A 17,743-nucleotide genomic window follows, 5' to 3' on the forward strand; every position below is an offset into this window, starting at 1 on the left:
CTGTCCATAAATCATTCTGTGGAAAAACACATGCATAAGCTTTCATAGCTTGCTTTTCAGTGTCATTTGGGATCAATTGCCATATGCGGTTTATGAAATATTAGGAAAAGGAGGAAAATAGCTGAGAAGTGCATTGTAGAGAACAGCCTTCTGCATTAGGGCATGGCACTTGTAACCAGTTGGTGTGTTGCAGCTCATAAATCACATAAGTATGTGCTGTTGATGAGAAATGTGTTATTAACAGAAAGAGCAGAACAGAATTAAATACAGGTGCTTGAAACTGAAGTCTCATTAGAACATACAGGGAGTGTGGAAAAATAGCGTCTCCTCAATATCTGTTTGGCTGCCCTGGCATCCCAACATCCTTTGAGGGAAATGTTTGATCATAGAATCATAGAATGGCCTGGGTTGAAAAGGACCACAATGATCATCCAGTTTCAACCCCCTGCTGTGTGCAGGGTCACCAACCAGCAGACCAGGCTGCCCAGAGCCACATCCAGCCTGGCCTTGAATGCCTCCAGGGATGGGGCATCCACAGCCTCCTTGGGCAACCTGTTCCAGTGCGTCACCAACTCCTTAGTGAAAAACTTCCTCCTAATATCTAACTTAAACCTCCCCTGTCTCAGTTTAAAACCATCCCCCTTTGTCCTATCACTATCCACCCTCGTAAACAGCCATTCTCTCTCCTGTTTATACGCTCCCTTCAAGTATTGGAAGGTCACAGTCAGATTTCCCCGGAGCTTTCTCTTCTCCAAGCTAAACAAGCACAGTGACTTCAACTGATACTTTGATGAACTCAAATTTGTATCAGCATATTAAGGACATTCCTTCTTAAGGGAAATTCTGTGTTAATTTTTGGTGATTTTAAAGTATATTTTAGGGCCAACATTTGACTTAAAGTTATATTCTGAGGACTTCTTTGAAAGTTCACTTGTTCAGACCAGTTGGGTTTGGTGTGGTGCTGTCAGACAGAAAATGAAATCAGAAATGTATCTGAGCTGAAAATGCAACCTTTCTGTCTTTAAATAAAATGTCTCCAATATTTTAGCTGCAGCCCACTGGGAATTCAGCAAACAAAAGGAGGAAAAATGTCACTTCCTATTGGTAAGAATTCATGAGCTCATTGTGCTTTCCCACTTTGACACTGTGCTTTAGGGCAGCATATCGTATGAAACGCACGGAAAGAAAAAAGTGACACAGCTCGTCATTTCCTGCCTATGCTCAGACAAACCTAAGCATGGGAAAGCTTCATCAAAAGGAAGGGACCCACTCCGTGACTAAGGTGCAATCGTGTGCTCAACTGGAAAAATCTCCGTGCCGATTGGCGGAAGGAAGAGGGGACTGAGCGGAAGGAAGAGGGACTGAGGAGCATTGTGAACACTGAGCATGGGCTGCTATTTCATTCTGTCTGTGAACTTTCTAAGTTGAAGTGGGGAGGAGAACTTTCCAGGTCAAACTGGGGAAAGCTATCAATCAGTGCTTCGTCTTGTGCCCAAACGTTCACTGCTCCCAGTGGTGTGGAAGTCAGAGTGAAAGCGAGCAAGAAAACTCAGAAACAGACTAAATTATTTTGGTCTCTCTGAAATAACAGCTTCTGCAGAAAAAGCATCCAGCGTGGAGAACAAAAAATAACGGGCAACATCTCTGGCCACCCAACTTGACCGTACGTTTTATTTCATGGACAAGTACATACAGTGTATGCCCATTAAAGGCAAGCAGTGATGCAGTGACCCACACTGGTTTCAGTGTCAGGTAAGAAGCAGTGGGGTTTTGCTAGCTATTAGTGGAGTGTATAACCTGAGAAAAACAAGCAGCAGAAATACCACAGCCAGTATCTGCCTTCCTTCCAGGCTGAGGGCAAGAATACAATTTAAGAGGGTTCTGCAAGTCAGCAGCAACACGGTGAGGAGGGCATTTCAGAGCATCAAAAGGTAATGTTCCAGCAGTAAAATTCTTGCAGTGCCCAGAAAAGCAGCCCAGGACTACTACAAGGGAGACTTTGCAGGCCGTGTGGCTGGCTCTGCATGAAAGCAGCTATTAGGCTCAGGCTACTCACATGGCTGTGGGAATGACGTGCATCTGAAAGCAATACGAGCCAGCATCAGCCCTGAGACTGCAAGAGCAGTGAGGTTGTTTTAGTTCTCCACTACTGTTTTCAAAACAACCCAGAACTTACCAGCAGCAACCCCTGCACTGGGGCAAGTGATAAACCAATCCTCCTGAAACTCGCTCTTCCCGAAACTCTCCCTTTCTCTCCATAGTCACCACGGGCCACATATACAACACTTACAAGGCTGCAGCCCAAGCTCCCCAGCTGGGCCCTGGCAGTGCAGCAGCAGTGCCTGTGATCAGCAGAGCCCAGCGGTGTCCGGGGTGCGGCCAGGCCGAGGGCAGCAGAGGTGGTGTGGGCAGGGCTTGGCGGGAGGGAGAGCATGAAGGGCCTGGGAAAGCAAAGCCCTGCGTGGGCGAGCAGGGAGTAAAGGACCAAAACAGGCATGGAAACCTTTGCATTGGCACTGCCCGCATGTGGAGAAGCCTAAGGAATACCTACCTAACTGCAAGCGTCCTGTTACGTGCAAGGTGTGCAGTCATACAGAAAAGTCAAACACAAACCAAGGCAGAGAATTTTGTATCAGTTGTGAAGTCATCTGTGGTGTGTTTCCTTGAGTTCACAAAGGAAAGCTGACCTTCAGCCCTTGCTAAAGTAAGCAGAAGTCCAGCCAGAGAGATTTGGAGCCGTGCAAATCACTACCAGGGTTTTCCTCAGAAAGCCAAATGCCAGCCTGGGAGCAGAAACGTAACACACAGACTTTGTCGAAGTGCGGTCCTGATGTACTGCCCAAGTCAGTACCTGTGATGTCCCATCCAACTGGTGCTCATCACGCTGTGGTTTTGCAGTACTGAGGCACTACCTGCTCTGCTTCCAAGGGCAGCTTTCCAGCATCATGGAAAGCTGCAGAAGTTGTGGCTTCTCATGGAGAGAGAGCAAAATCCCAGCTGGAAAGCTTCAGTCAGAGCTTGCACCTTTGTTAGACAGCCAAGTCAATCAACCTGAGAAGCTTGGTTATGTTCAGACAACAGAGCTGCCTCTTCTGGTTTTCTTTTTTAACATCCGAGTGCTCTGGACACAGCAATGTGTGGTGGCTTTGGAGCTGGATCGTGTTTGAAGGGGGGCTCTGCTCAGTATGCGGTAGGACCAGCAGACCTTCAGGGGTCCTCCCAACCTCAGCAATTTTGTGAGCCTCCCAGCAGCTCTGACCACGGCTCTGATCACAGCACGTGGAGTTGCAATGACTGCAGGTTCGGGCCTTGTGATGCTGTGCGTGTCCCTGCCGCTCTGATCTACCCTAAGCAAAAATTCAAGATGGAATTGCTAAGAATATCCCTTTGGTGAAATGTCCATTTCTGAAGGAGGGAAAGGCAGGAAGAAGCAGAGCTCCAAAATGGTGACTGGTCAAGGCACTGTGGAAAATTCTGGGCTAGATCTTAAACTACACAAACTGTTGCTATAATAAGAAGCAGAGGTGATATGGAACAGCATAGCTGTGCCCACAGCTCCCGCATGGGGATGGTACAGCTGTATGCTGATTACTGGGGAAAAAAATCCTTCACAACTGGGTTTGACTTCACTGTTATAGATATTTAATCATAGTTGGCTGGATTATTCTGCCTTTATTGAGAGCTGCTCTCACAGAACTACTCCTTGAAATACAACAATAATTGGCTTTTTTTCTTTTTCCTTAAGGAAGTGCCAAATTTCCTATTTTTGCTATAAACTTCCTCAGTTTGAAGGCAATCCCACCATGGCTACTGCACAAGACATACTAACACAATGCGAAGACAAGCACTGTCCTTGACACAGCAGGCAGGTGGCTTTTGGGTAAGGTGCTGCTGTGGCCAGTGCAGAGCAGATGAGACCAGGCTGTTCCCATCACCTGCTGTACCCTGGATTGGGTGGAGGGCAGCTCAGAGCTCCTGCTCTTGATGGTTCCTAATCACAGCCAGTCCTTGTGCCATTCCCAATTGCAGTCAGGCAATTCAATTCATTATGGAATCATTGGGGTTATAGATTGGTTGAGGTTAGCAGGAACCTCTGGATCCATCTGGCCCAACCCCAGCTCCAGTAGGGACACCTCAAGGAGGGTGCCCAGGGCCACGTTCAATTGGGGTTTTGAAGATCTCCAAAGGAGGAGACTCCACAGCCTCTGGGCAACCTTTGCCAGTGCTCTGTCTGCTGCACAGCACAGAAGTGCTGCCTGGTGACCTGACAGCATAATGGGCCTCCTCTGGCCCCATCGGGTCAGACCTTTGCCAGTTCCCAGCTGTCAAGGTTGTACAGAGCAGGAACACAGGCTACACAAGAGCACAACATCAGCACTGCTAAAAGCATCAGCTCCAGCTCCCTATATCCCCTGGGCCTCTACATCCAGCAGGGGATCGATGTCTATGATGTTCCCTCTGCAGCCTCTCCCACCACCACACATCCTGTCATCTCTTCTACTGCTTGGACAGCCCACAGCAGTGCAGGATGTAGGCTGCAAGGAGGAGAAAACAGAGTGGGAAAACAATCAGAAAATCAATTTTAAAATTCACTGGCTGTGTTAGGTTCAGGCCACTCCATGACTTTGCAGTACAACAGCCAATCCACAACTCCCTGGTGGCTTTTGTCCATGGCTCTCGTGCAGTAGAACGAAGCACAAGATCACACTTGCAGAAGTCACAGCAATTCAGTGCAGGAGCAAGAGGTGCCCATGAGGACCTGCTTCATCTTTCAAGGCAGAGCAGGCCTTGCTCTGTCTCACTCCAAAATGCTCCTTCAAAGGAACCCTCAGTCTGTGCCGAGGACTACAGTTACATTACCAACTCCCACGATACGCTATATAAATTTCCACTAATCAGAATGGCGATATGGCCACAAAACAAACATTTTAGCCAAGCTGCACTGTATGTGGCCTTTGACAGATAACTGCTTTTCCCTTTAGAAGGGCACGTCTGCTATCAAGCTCCTAGAAATTAGCAGTTTAAAAGGAAGATAAAATGCTTTCACAAACCTAAGAGCAGTGTTCATATCACATAATTCTGATTCTTTGGAGCAGATCTTTAAATGCCTGTAGTCCTGTGCTTTGTTCTAATGCTCTTTCATCTTTTTCCAGTAAGTTCATTCAATTTCAGTTGTAACAAACGAGTGTAGCGGCTCTATGGATGCTATTGTGAGTACTACGAGAGCATTGTGTGAGAATTAAGAAGGAAGAACAACAATCAAAGGTATTTGAAACACAATGCAGTTTCTTCTGTGTTAATTATTTCCTATGCCAGCTTTTCCTCACATTAAGAAAGGAAATGACAACACTACAACATAATCAAAGCCCCCCTCAGAGATCAGAGCCCTCCATCTAATAAAGTTGAAAAGGATCTTTTTCACTGAAACAATAACTCTCAACGAGTCTTGGAAATGTAACAAAAGTCCTTAGGTTCCTTTGGTACACATGCCAGAGAGCTCTGCTGGGAGGACACTACCAACACTGTAGTTTTGTCACAGAAAACCACCTGCTTACAGTTGTGGATGTGCTGTTTAATGAGGGCAATCAGGGAAATACAGATACTGAGCTGTATGTTTCTTCATGTTGTCACCACTATTGAATACTTCTGGTATCAAGGATGTTAAATGAAATGGCCACAAGCCAACAGTGACTTCAGCTATTTAGAGAGTGGGAGTGTACCGAACAAACTTCTCGGAATAACACTGATCTGAGATGAAAGCTCTGCTTGCAAGAGGGATTCAGGTGGGTATTTCCGAGCATTCATTCCAATGGATCCAGAACATCTGGGAAGCTTCCTGCCAAGGACACTAACCTCAGAGCAGTTATGACAAAGTAACTGTAAAAAGTTGTTTTCAACGAAGAGGAGCAGGTAAGTGCCTCCCCTAAGAGTTCTAGGGTGCATCAATAAATTATTACCATTGGGTTCAGTCATGTCACAAGCGTGATCCCTACGTTATCATAGAATCACAGAATGGCCTGGATTGAAAAGGATCACAATGATCATCCAGTTTCAACCCTGCTGTGTGCAGGGTCACCAACCAGCAGACCAGGCTGCCCAGAGCCACATCCAGCCTGGCCTTGAATGCCTCCAGGGATGGGGCATCCACAGCCTCCTTGGGCAACCTGTTCCAGTGCGTCACCACCCTCTGTGTGAAAAACTTCCTCCTAATATCAGCCTACCAGAAAGAAACAAATTCTCTAGACCATTGCTGGAAAAGAAGGAAGCAGCTTTGCAACAACTCTGAACTGCTAACCTAAAATACAGTCATTGATAACTTTTTAAAACATATATATTAATATATAGCTGCCCAAACAAACTTTCAGGGCAAAATCTGCTTTTAAGTTTATGTCTTCAAGCACTCATCAACATCCACATGAAACTCACTAAAGGAGAGCATTGTGAGAGATGGGAGATGAGAGAGAGGGTTTGTGTCTGTAAGGAGCACTTACAACAAGCAGGAGCTGGCCTAGTATATTTTATAAGAAATCATTTTTATGATTTTACACCAATTTCAATGAGTGTTACCAATTTTAGTCATGGACTGAGAGCACGCATCGTAGCGATGCCAATGATATTAAAAAATGAAGTGTTTTCAGATTTTCTTCTCTCCACGCTTTGATGACAGCAAAGACACGTGTTAAGAAAAAAAGCCATAAGCTGTGGGAATGATTAAAACCTCTGCAGAATTGTACAGGACTCTTATTTTCATCTGAACAAGCAGCATAAACAGGGGTTCTTTTAAAACCTGCTCTAGTTTCTTGCCACATAGAAATAATTCTAAGTGGTTTAAAATATGAGGATAAAATATTGACATACTGATTCTTTTCTTGAAAACGTACTATAAAGTTGATGCTTGGAAAAAACTACCGAACAACTTCAATCACTGTAGCAAAACCACCATTAATACCGTACTGAATTACATTATTTCTGTTTTTTATATTGTTCTCAGCTACAAGTTGAAGAAAACATTGAAGTTGAACTTGATCAATGTCTCTTCAACCATACAAATACATAAAGAAAACCACGATTGCTTTGTAGTAATGGAGAAACATTTAGCAAAGCACTCTGTTATTCTACAGTGACTCAAACAAGCAGGGAGATTGAAGCCAGTGGTACTGAGAATTGCAAATCTAGAAAGGAACAAGCAGGTGTTTTTAGTGGACAGTCAATGACCACAGAATTTACTCCCCCCTTGTTGCACTGGCAGGTTTGGCATTGTAGGAAACTTCCAGTTGATAATGTGTCAGACATTTGTCTCTGCAACTAAGCCCTTGTGACAAGAGGATTAGGGTGTGAATAAGACCAAAAAAACTAGCAATGGAAAATATCAAATGTGGGTGCAAGTTTAGACAGCAAACACAAGCAATCTATTAGAACTGGGCAGCCTTAGCACCACAGTGCCAAGATGTGGCACCTGCAAAAGAATATTTCAGTTTAAAACCTGACATAAACTATGTGCTATGAGCAATCACCTGTTATTAAGATTGAGGTCACTTGTGAACATAATCTAGCCTGCTCAAGCAGAAGGCAAATATACATATGTAGGAGCAACGTGGCACATGAAGTATGGCAAAAAACTACAATACCAAACCAGCTGCCTTAGCTGGCTTGCCTTTCTTCGCTGCAGAATTGAAAATGATGACTGCTCTGGGGCGTGAATGAAGATACCACTGTTGGCTGTGAGTGTCCACAGCCAGGTATGGCTCACCTCCCTTTAAAACACCCAGCTGATCCTCATGTAAGATTTTCAGGGCAGTCGGGCTTTGTGCTGCACAGCTACTGGAATGAATGCACACCTGCCTCAGTAGAAAAGAATCCCTATTGAGCAGACAGAAATCTAACATTTAAAACTTCATGTTATGCATAAAACTTTTTCTTAAATAATTGTTAAGTCGTCAAGTCATTTAAAAATGAGTTTAAAATCAGCTCTGTAGAAATGGTTATAAAGACTGCTCAAAACAACACCCACCATTTTAGTACACATTTATTACTTATATTACCTACGAAATACATTAATATCACATATTCAAAATACAAGTTTCTAATAAAATAATCAAACAGGATTTATTCCGTTCTTTGCAGAGACAAGAGCTGCTAAAGTTGCATAGAAATGTAAACAGATATCAAAAAATCTAAGGCTGAAACAGGCATCTGCTAAGGAAGTGACAACTTCAGCTTCTGTCAGAAGAATCTAACACACAGTAACAACCCTCTTTGCAAACCAAACAGTGTAAAGAGGCAAAAAGTGCTTGTGGAGCTTCATCTTGGCCCCCATTTGATGTCTTTCACGCCATGAAATTGTCTTTTCAAAGCATGGCTGTCTGCCCACTCAGCATTTAGAAATGAATCGTCGTCGTCCTCTTCAAGTTTCTATGAACAGAACCAACAGGTTAAGGCAGCAGTAATGAATGTAACCTGTGCTTATACTCTGTGCTACCATAGCTCACAGACAGTTAAAAGACACTGTTACCTTAAGTTCTTCTTGCTTTTTGTAGTAATACAGCATCATCTGTTTTTGCTCTTCATGGCTAATCAGAGGCTCACGTCCTGGAGCTCCTTGTCCTTTCTGAAAGGGAAAGCATACATTTCTTTCAGATGGCATTTATGATACAAAATCATAAAATCACAGAATCATAGAATGGCCTGGGTTGAAAAGGACCACAATGATCATCCAGTTTCAACCCCCCTGCTGTGTGCAGGGTCGCCAACCAGCAGACCAGGCTGCCCAGAGCCACATCCAGCCTGGCCTTGAATGCCTCCAGGGATGGGGCATCCACAGCCTCCTTGGACAACCTGTTCCAGTGCGTCATCACCGTCTGTGTGAAAAACTTCCTCCTAATATCTAACCTAAACCTCCCCTGTCTCAGTTTAAAACCATTCCCCTTTGTCCTATCACTATCCACCCTCATAAACAGAGCAGGAGAAGCTGCTAAGCAAAGATAGCAAAATTTTTTCAGACAATAAAATCTCACAAATTTAACAAGATTTTCAGGACAGGAAAATAAATGAAAACAGGATTACCGAGTCTGTTTTACTTAAACTTCTGCTCTGAAAGACATTAAAAATCTCTCAGCTTTAAGGCTATTCTCAGTGTCTCAGAATGGGCCAATTCATCTTTAGCTCCTCTTCTAACATAGACTCCAGATGGCTTACAACTTGGTAAAGGAAAACAGCTACAAAACACTACAAATAAAAATTATTTGCTACTACAAATAAAAGAAAAAATTTTCCAGTCAATTATCTTCATGGAAGAAGTGATGCACGCAGCAGAAAATAGCCAATGACAGCTATTGTCAACAATAGCAAACAGAACAGTTTAAATAAAGATGCCAAATCCCCTATTGAACAAAAATGCTTGCTTTAAATTAGCTCTGCAACTCAAGAATGCAGGCATCCACTGCGAGATAAGAAAAACACCATACTACTTTGCATTCTCTGAAGAGATCCCTCAGCTGATTAAACAGTAAGACAACTTTCCTGGGAGCCTGCATTTCAATGGTTCTTCAATTGCCACACCATTTTTCTGCCAGTCTGATAGAAAAGAAAAAGCAATTCTGGTTTTCCAAATGACAAAAGTATGTGTCACTTGATGAATCTTTGAGGAATCCAATTACAGACACTTGCAGATTGTAGCCATTCCTGCTTTCCAAGGCAGAGAACCTTTTACTGCCATAAAAGTGAAATGAATCTCAAGAATAATTCTGAGCTATGGGCAAGTACTGTCCATAGGAAACTTCAGTCATCTGGCATTCATAAATGCATCCTTTGAATGGGGTACACTGAAAGTGAACTGAAAATCCAGAAGTTCTTCCTTTTAGTAAAGCTTTCTCACCTGAGATGAGCAGAACTGCACAGTTCTGCACTACTCTGTTTAGAAAACTGCAAACAGCTCCATCAACTTAGTTCTGATAATGTGAGAACATGACCATGGTGTCAGCTGCCAGCACACACTTAATGACAACCTTTTGCTAAAGTGTCAAGTCTATAAACTGAGGGGAAGTGGGAAATCTTAGCTTCAATTTTGCTCACTATTTCAGAAGTCAGCTCAGAGTTATGTTCACAAGCTAAATGTGTCTCACCACATCTGTCTGGAAAGTCTGATCTCCTTTAGGAAGTTCAGCTGCGCGCTTTAAGAAGCACAGCTGACAGCACAGCTGGGCAGTGCAGGTGCAGCAGTTGGTTTTTTCCTTCTAGCACTCAGTGAATTCTCACTGATGACTCCGGGAGAGCCTATGTTTAGGCCCCAAATATACAACCTGTGTCCTCAAAGAAGACAAGTTCACAACGCAACCAAGACAAGTTGAGGACCTGCCATCGAGAAACTCAGGGCACCACATTTAGGAAGGCATGGAGTTGCAGGGATTTTCAAAGTTAATGAAGGTATTCTGTCTAGTGCTCTGCACTGAGATGGAACTGAGAGCCAGCTGAGTTTCTGTGTGTGTTTTAAAGCTTTTCAGGTTGTGTTTAAACAAGTTCTAAGTATCTTTTTGGTGCACTTTCATAAAGTGTTATGGAGCAGGTAATAGGAATTAGAGTATTTAACTGATAGGCAAAGGAATTACCAAAAAAATAATTGAGATATAATAAACTAAAAGCTTAAAAAAATATATGTCATTTTAAGACACTTAGGCTGGATCTAATTCTAAACCATTTCACACACCTAGTAACAGTTCTCCACCAGAGAGAATTGGACTGCCAAGAAGGGATAACAAAGGAATCTACTAGTGATACTCACTTTCTGTATCTTGACAATGATGGTTGTTTTCTCATTTCTGCCTACGTAGTCGGAAAGCAACTTTGTTTCTTTCAGCTCTTTTCCTGCCCACCACAACTGCACTTCAGATTCTTCTATGACTTCAAGCCCAGCCTGTGGCAAATAAACAGGGTGAAGGGTGCGCATGAGAGAACTTACTGGGGTGGAGGCGTTCTCTTCTTTTGATTTTATTATTATTATTATTATTTTTGCTAAAACCAGGTATTTTTTCTTGGAAAATAAACCTGGAATTAACAGGAAAACCAGTGTAATTTCCCTGATTTTACACTTTACCTCTCTTTTATTGCACTTTTCATATTAAATGTTCATATCTCATTCAGTTTTGATTTAACAGAAACACTCTGCAAAGCAGATTTTTTAATACTGACCTTAAAAAGAACAGGTTTAAGCTATTTAAATTGGGTCCCAGGCTTACCTGAAGTCAGCTTTTATCTAATGTTTAAAATACACTTCATTCATCTTATTACTACAGTTAAGCTGCTGTGTGCTTTCATGTAAAGTATCAGACAACAATACCTAACAGAATTTCTCACACACATGGAAACAAATTCACCTTAACTGATAAAGAGGAGAACAACAGCACAGCACAGATGGAAGCCAGACACAACACACGTACGTGAGTTCCTGCCAAGTCTTCTTTATCTTCCAGCTCCATCCTAACTGGATCGTATGGAGGCAATCCCATTGGATACACAATCATCACAGCCCCTCGGAGCTGGTCCAATGCATCTTTCACCATCTCCAGATTAACACATACATTGGCCTGAACTTGTTTCTGAAATACAGGCAGGGGTCATGGATAATATTCTATATATTATATATATAAAATATATGTATATAAAATAAATACACACATCTAGACACACACAGAGGTATACGAAGAAAGACTTTGTTTCACAGTGATTTTAAAAGTTTATCATACAGAGATAATAGGCATACAAATATATATATATATATATGTGTGTGTGTGTAAAATACTCCCTAAATTGTGCAGGGTGCACATAGTAACAAATGTCTGTGGAATACAGGCACTCAAGTATGTACACATATGACTGCAGAAACTGGATGGGAAGCCTTTTGTTCCAAGTACTTGCAATTCACCAACAAGACTCAAGATGAATTCAAGTGAGGACTAGAGAAAGGATCTAAAACTTGTGTCTTCAGTAAGATGTGGGGTGAATGTGAGTAGTTTGACATATTCATGCAAAGACCTGAAAGACCCTGAGATCATTGCAAATCAGACTGCAACAAAGGGGGAAAACAACCAACCATACAAGGTGCAGCTAGAAAAGAACAACAGTTTTTTCCTCAGTGATTGAACAGTTCCAATTTGTGTGAGAGACAACAAAAGAGTAAGAGAATGCTGCCTCCTGGTGGATATTATTAAGCTCATTAACTGATGAGTCAAATTGGTATCTCAACCTCAGAAGATTAACACACTTACCAGCAATGGAACTGTCAAGAAGGCCAATTCAAGCTCCCAGGCAACACTAAAAATTGATTAACTGCCTGTATATGGCTTAAAGCTGTTTTAGACTTCCTCACCTACTAATTCCCAGAAGCAGAGGATTGAGGAGAAGAAAATAGCTTGAAAGTATTTACCAAAACATTAATCTGATAACAAATGTTCCTGCATTAGCATTTCAAAGTTGTATGAAAGCTGAGACACTATGCAGAACATCCACACATTTGGTAAAGTAAGCTGAGACTGTAGTCCCATCAAAGCACACTCTCATGCTTATCTTTAAGCACACAAAGTCACAGAGACCGAGTGCACATCTGATTGCTTGTAAAACCGAGGCTTAATCTCAGAGATGAGAGTGTTCCAATTAGCCAGAGGTAACAGTCAAAAGACTGTGTTAATGAGCAAGAGGAATTTTATTCCAGGAACATCACAGTACACAGTTAAATTTTCACCAGAAAACATGACAAGCATTCACCTAAAGAATGCATCAGTAGCAGATTAGGAGCGTGTGGATGAAATTAAATGCAATTTAATCATTCAGCGAGGTCTCGGCTGCCAGCATTCGCTTGGTGTTTAATACCTGATTCCTTCACTTGTTGAACCAGCTTGCCAGAAGCCATTAAGAAAATCATTAACAGAAGTGAGAGTTTCTGCTAGATTATTCCCATCGCTGCAGGATATTAATCAAAAACTGTTTGCCTTTGCACTGAAAAAAGTCCACTTTTAATTAAGCTGTGTAACTACACGGCCCCTATTAGGAAAGTCCCATGTATCACACGCTGCTTTGGAAAACTTACCCTAGAGATTAATGCCTTGGCTTCCTCTATGGTCTTTCTTATAACCTGCTGCATTTTTTCATTTGGAGCTAGAAAATAAGAGATATGTACTCAGTAGTCTATAGTTGCTATAAAAACAAACTAAACAAAGCAAAACAAAAAGAGGGAACACCAACCAAAACAGACATACAAATCCCAAGGAATCAAGCAAGCTGCCTGTCCAGGCTATTCTCTACTGTAAGCAAATGAAATAAAGCAAGAAACACACTCACTGCTAAATTGTAGTCCATTTACCACACGGATGCTTTAGGATCAAGTTTCTTACTAACTTAAGAAACAAAATAGCATTTCTCATGGGCACAGTAAAACTCAGTGCTCCCTGGAGACATCTGACTGATATTGGGAACTTCACTGAAGACAGAAATACAACAGCCATAACCCCACACTCACCACAACCCAAAGCAAGACTCTCTCATATGACTATTGAGGGCTGTACTGGCAGATCAGTGCTTTAATCAGAATCAACAGCTTGGAGCTTGCTGGCTTAATTAAAACCTCAAACTAATTTGCAAATACAATGCACGTTTCACATCATAGCTATCTATTTTGATCGCTGTAAAAATCGTCTCTTCGCAAACAAAAATGCAATTAAATCATATTCATTTGCAGCTACACATTTAAATGCATCATTTAATTTGGCCCGCATTTGCTTACTGTTCAGTATTTTAACTATTAATATTCAGAAGCTGTCCACCTGCTAACAAATAAATGCCTGACTGACTACAAGTCAGAGTGGTACTATCTTAACTACTAGCAGCCAGTTAAGGCTGACTGCTAATTTTTACTACTTTTACTGACAACGCTCATAAGGAGGCAATTCTGAACACAAATGAGTGCCCCAAGGCACGTGAGAGAGGCTCAATCACTTGGCTGACAGAGGTAGGAGGGAAAGCATCCCTGTGTATTACAATCTCTTTATTCAGGAGGGGTTCAACTTGCTTGGGGAATGTGTTGCATTAGAAGAATTATTTACCCCCCCAAAAAAGACATTATAAACAAGCTACTCGTGGATGTCAAGTCAAAGCTGCATTACTCAAAGATTCCTCCTTAACTGAACTACCCTGCAATCCATGCCTACAGGGTTGTTGAATAGAGAGCAAGAAGACAGAGCCTCTGCTGCACAGACATCCTTCATACTCTTGTCTCCAAAGTGGAGGGGGAGTGGTGCTTGATACGTGCACCAAGAGCTAAGGCCAGAGCACCTGGAAGAATTCTGACATTTGTCTGCTTATTTTTGGAATTTACTTCTAAGTGTCACAGTTGCAAAGTTAAATAGCATATGTGCAGAAGAGATGTAACACCACCTAGGCTTTTAAATCAACATTATGGTAGGTCCTAATCTAGGATTTAGGTATGTACAGAATCACAGAATGGCCTGGGTTGAAGAGGACCACAATGATCATCCAGTTTCAACCCCCTGCTATGTGCAGGGTCGCCAACCAGCAGACCAGGCTGCCCAGAGCCACATCCAGCCTGGCCTTGAATGCCTCCAGGGATGGGGCATCCACAGCCTCCTTGGGCAACCTGTTCCAGTGTGTCACCACCCTCTGTGTGAAAAACTTCCTCCTAATATCTAACCTAAACCTCCCCTGTCTCAGTTTAAAACCATTCCCCTTGTCCTATCACTATCCACCCTCGTAAATAGCCATTCCCCCTCCTGTTCATAGGCTCCCTTCAAGTATTAGAAGACCACAATGAGGTCTTTCTGGAGCTTTCTCTTTTCCAAGCTAAACTTTTCCAAGCTTCCAAGCCCATGAAAATGATAGTTTTGCTGATTCATTATGAAAACATGCTATTAAATAGATACTACTTAACAAGTCTATGCATTTAGTATCCTTTGTTCATGAGATGACTGCTGTAATTAGCAAACAAACATTAGCTGGCTAATCTGCCAGCTAATCAGCAATTGCTGATTGGTTTTATACTCTTTTCAGGATGGCAAAACAAAAAAGAAGGGTTCAGAATCACAACTTTCACATTTGTGATGACATCAGGAAGTGACACCCATCTGTACCCTATTTACCATGTCCGTTCCTTCGTCCAATCTCATCCTTCTTGAAGACGCTCCCACCACTGGGAACGCATTTTTCTGCCCACTCGTCCTTTAATTTCAGTTCTTCAATCTGCTCGTCCGTCAGCCCTTGCATATTGAGCGGCAAGTACACACCGTGCTCCGCCAGCTCCTGCATCTCTTGGTCGAGCGTTTAGAACACAAGGTTAGAAATCTGCCTTACACCGCTTACAAAACCCCCTCAGAAAACGTACATGCAGCCAAGGCCCGCACAGAGCCTAGGATTTGGGGCGGGGATCCCCGCTCCCTTGAATTCGGGGACGCGAAGCCCTTCCCGACACCCGCAGGCCCAGAACCCGCGCGCAGCAGCGGGGCGGCGGGCCGATACCTGCGCACAACCGCTGCACCTTCAGCCTGCCGTTGTAGATGCGGGCGACGAGAGGCGCCAGCTCGGCGAGGCGGGCGCCGCAGGCCGCCTCCAGCAGGAACTGGCTCTCGTCGCCGTGCTTCACGTGCAGCCGCACCATGGCGGGGCCGGGCCGAGCGGGGAGACGACGGCGAGACCCCGCGGTGGCTCCGGAGGCGCGACGCGCATGCGTGGGAGGCGTTTGGAGCAGCTGCCAGCCTCCCCGCGTCCGCAGCAACACACGCGCGTCCCTGGATACGGGCGGGGAGACGGCACTTCCGCTTCCGCCCTAGGCGGGGGAGGGGGCCCTCATAGGGCCAATCAGGGCGGCGCAGCTGGGGCTGTTCAGTCTGGAGAAGAGGAGGCTCGGCGGAGATGTCATCGCTCTCTACAGGCACCTGAAGGGAGGCTGTGGTGGGGTGAGGGTCGGCCTCTTCTCTCGGCTAACAGTGATAGGAGAAAGGGAATGGCCTCTAGCTGCGCTAGGGGAGGTATTAAAACGTCTGTCAGTCAGTTCAAACCTAGAGTTTAGGCTGACTTAAACAAGATATGTTGCAAATGCATTGAAAGAAATAGACTCCTCACATCCTCATTTCTTTATCTTTCCATTCTGCAAATTCAAACTCACTGGATATCACCCAAATATGTTTTATCCACGCTTCTAGTACTCAGCAGTGCAACCTCTAAAACACCAGCAAAGGCAGAGAAAGAAATTAGGGTTGGAACATTTGCTGCCATCCCCATCTCCTCTATTACCAAGGGCTTCCTTTATTGGATCCTCCATTGCTCCAACCAGAACGCTGTGAGAGTTGGTGGAGCAACTGACGTGCCTTCCTACGAGCAGCAGTGCCCCTTCTTCTCCCCAAAATGCGGGAAGTGAGGGAAATCTTGTGCATTCACTTTGCAGCAGGGTGAATCCATGCACATTAATTTGAGGAATGAAGCCTTTCGTGCTCTCTGCCCCACAGACTCTGAAAGGCCCTTTCCTTCCCAGTGCTTCCACTAGAAACAGTTCTTCATCAATTAAAGCGCAGTTCCCACTGTGACCCCACCAGGTGCTCTCAAACCGGTCACTTCCAATCAACCTGTTGCTGGTCCTGCACAGAACAACAGGTATTGTCATTTGATTCAAGGAGCAAATAAAACTGTCTGCAGGAGATGACTCCTCACCCAGACTTTGCTTCCCTTTCCCTGTCCCCAGGTTGCTCCTTCTGGCCTCCCTGATGTCCCTCTGGTTCTCCAGAGGGGAGTGGACATCAGTTTCCCAAACAATGCTAACACAGAAGAAAATAGTCATCTCTTCCCAGTTTGTCACCATTTCTTGCACATGCTCTGTGACATTAACAGCACAGCTTCTGCAAGGGAGTAGCCGTGTGTGCAGGCAATGTGCTGCCATGTCAGCCATCTCCCAGAGGCTGCTCTGTGGGTCCAACTGGAAAAAGACCCTGAGTTTTGCCAATGACAGAAATGGGAGATGTGCAGCCCCTCTTTTATTTCATTCCTATGCTGTTATTTGACATTTTAGAAGTCTAAAAAGCAATCTAAGAAAGTCAGTGATGTTCTCTAAGCCATTTAAATCACACCTCTCTCTACAGGAGCAAGTGCTCTATCTGTAAGGGAGAGTTTTGATCTAGAGAGGGTGTCTGGGTGCAGGACTCAAATGTATGCTAATTTTTAGATTGAAAAACCTAACCTTGAGGGTAGATAGACCTTACAGAGAGAGCTTGACAAATGGGAGGGCTGGGCAGTCACTGACTACATGGAATTGAACAGGAGCAAGTGCTGGAGTCTGCCCCAGGACGGGACAACCCTGGGTGCGTGTACAGACTGGGGGCGAGGGGCTGCAGAGCTTCATGGAGAGGGATCTGGGGGTTCTGATTGATGGTAAATTGAATCTGAGACAACAGTGTGCCCTGACAGCCAAAGAGCCAACCATACCTACGTGGTATGAAGATGGTGAAGGGTCTGGAGGGTAAGAATAAGAGGAGCGGCTGAGGCCCCTCGATGTACTCAGCCCAGAGCGAAGGAGCTGATGGCGGCTGCAGCTCCTCACAGGGAGCGGAGGGGCAGCCGCTGTGTGACAGCGACAGGGCCCGAGGGAACGGCACGGAGCTGTGTCAGGGGAGGGGCAGCTGGGGGTCAGGGACAGGATCTGCACCAGAGGGCGGTGAGTGTGGGATGGGCTGCACAGGGCTGTGGGCACAGCCCC

General features: G+C 44.2%; 1 protein-coding gene across 2 annotated transcripts; it reads right to left on the reverse strand.

The window, feature by feature from the left end:
* Positions 1-8,010: 8,010 nt before the first annotated feature.
* On the reverse strand, positions 8,011-15,790 carry CFAP298 (cilia and flagella associated protein 298). 2 transcript variants are annotated; one of them, XM_085241994.1, is made up of 7 exons: positions 15,517-15,790; positions 15,141-15,308; positions 13,079-13,146; positions 11,370-11,591; positions 10,778-10,909; positions 8,513-8,608; positions 8,011-8,412 (listed from the first exon to the last, which is right to left on the reverse strand). In XM_085241994.1, exons 1-7 carry the CDS (start codon positions 15,653-15,655, stop codon positions 8,302-8,304), a joined length of 936 nt encoding a protein of 311 aa, XP_085098120.1. In that variant the 5' UTR covers positions 15,656-15,790; the 3' UTR covers positions 8,011-8,301. The 2 variants fall into 2 exon arrangements, with proteins under 2 accessions (XP_085098120.1, XP_003202943.1); XM_003202895.5 differs by having other exon boundaries at positions 11,433-11,591; positions 15,517-15,786.
* Between the last annotated feature and the right edge of the window lie 1,953 nt (positions 15,791-17,743).

This window comes from Meleagris gallopavo, chromosome 1 (assembly GCF_905368555.1).
Source record: "Meleagris gallopavo chromosome 1, MGAL_WU_HG_1.1, whole genome shotgun sequence".
In the NCBI taxonomy this organism is placed as follows: Eukaryota; Metazoa; Chordata; class Aves; order Galliformes; family Phasianidae; genus Meleagris; species Meleagris gallopavo.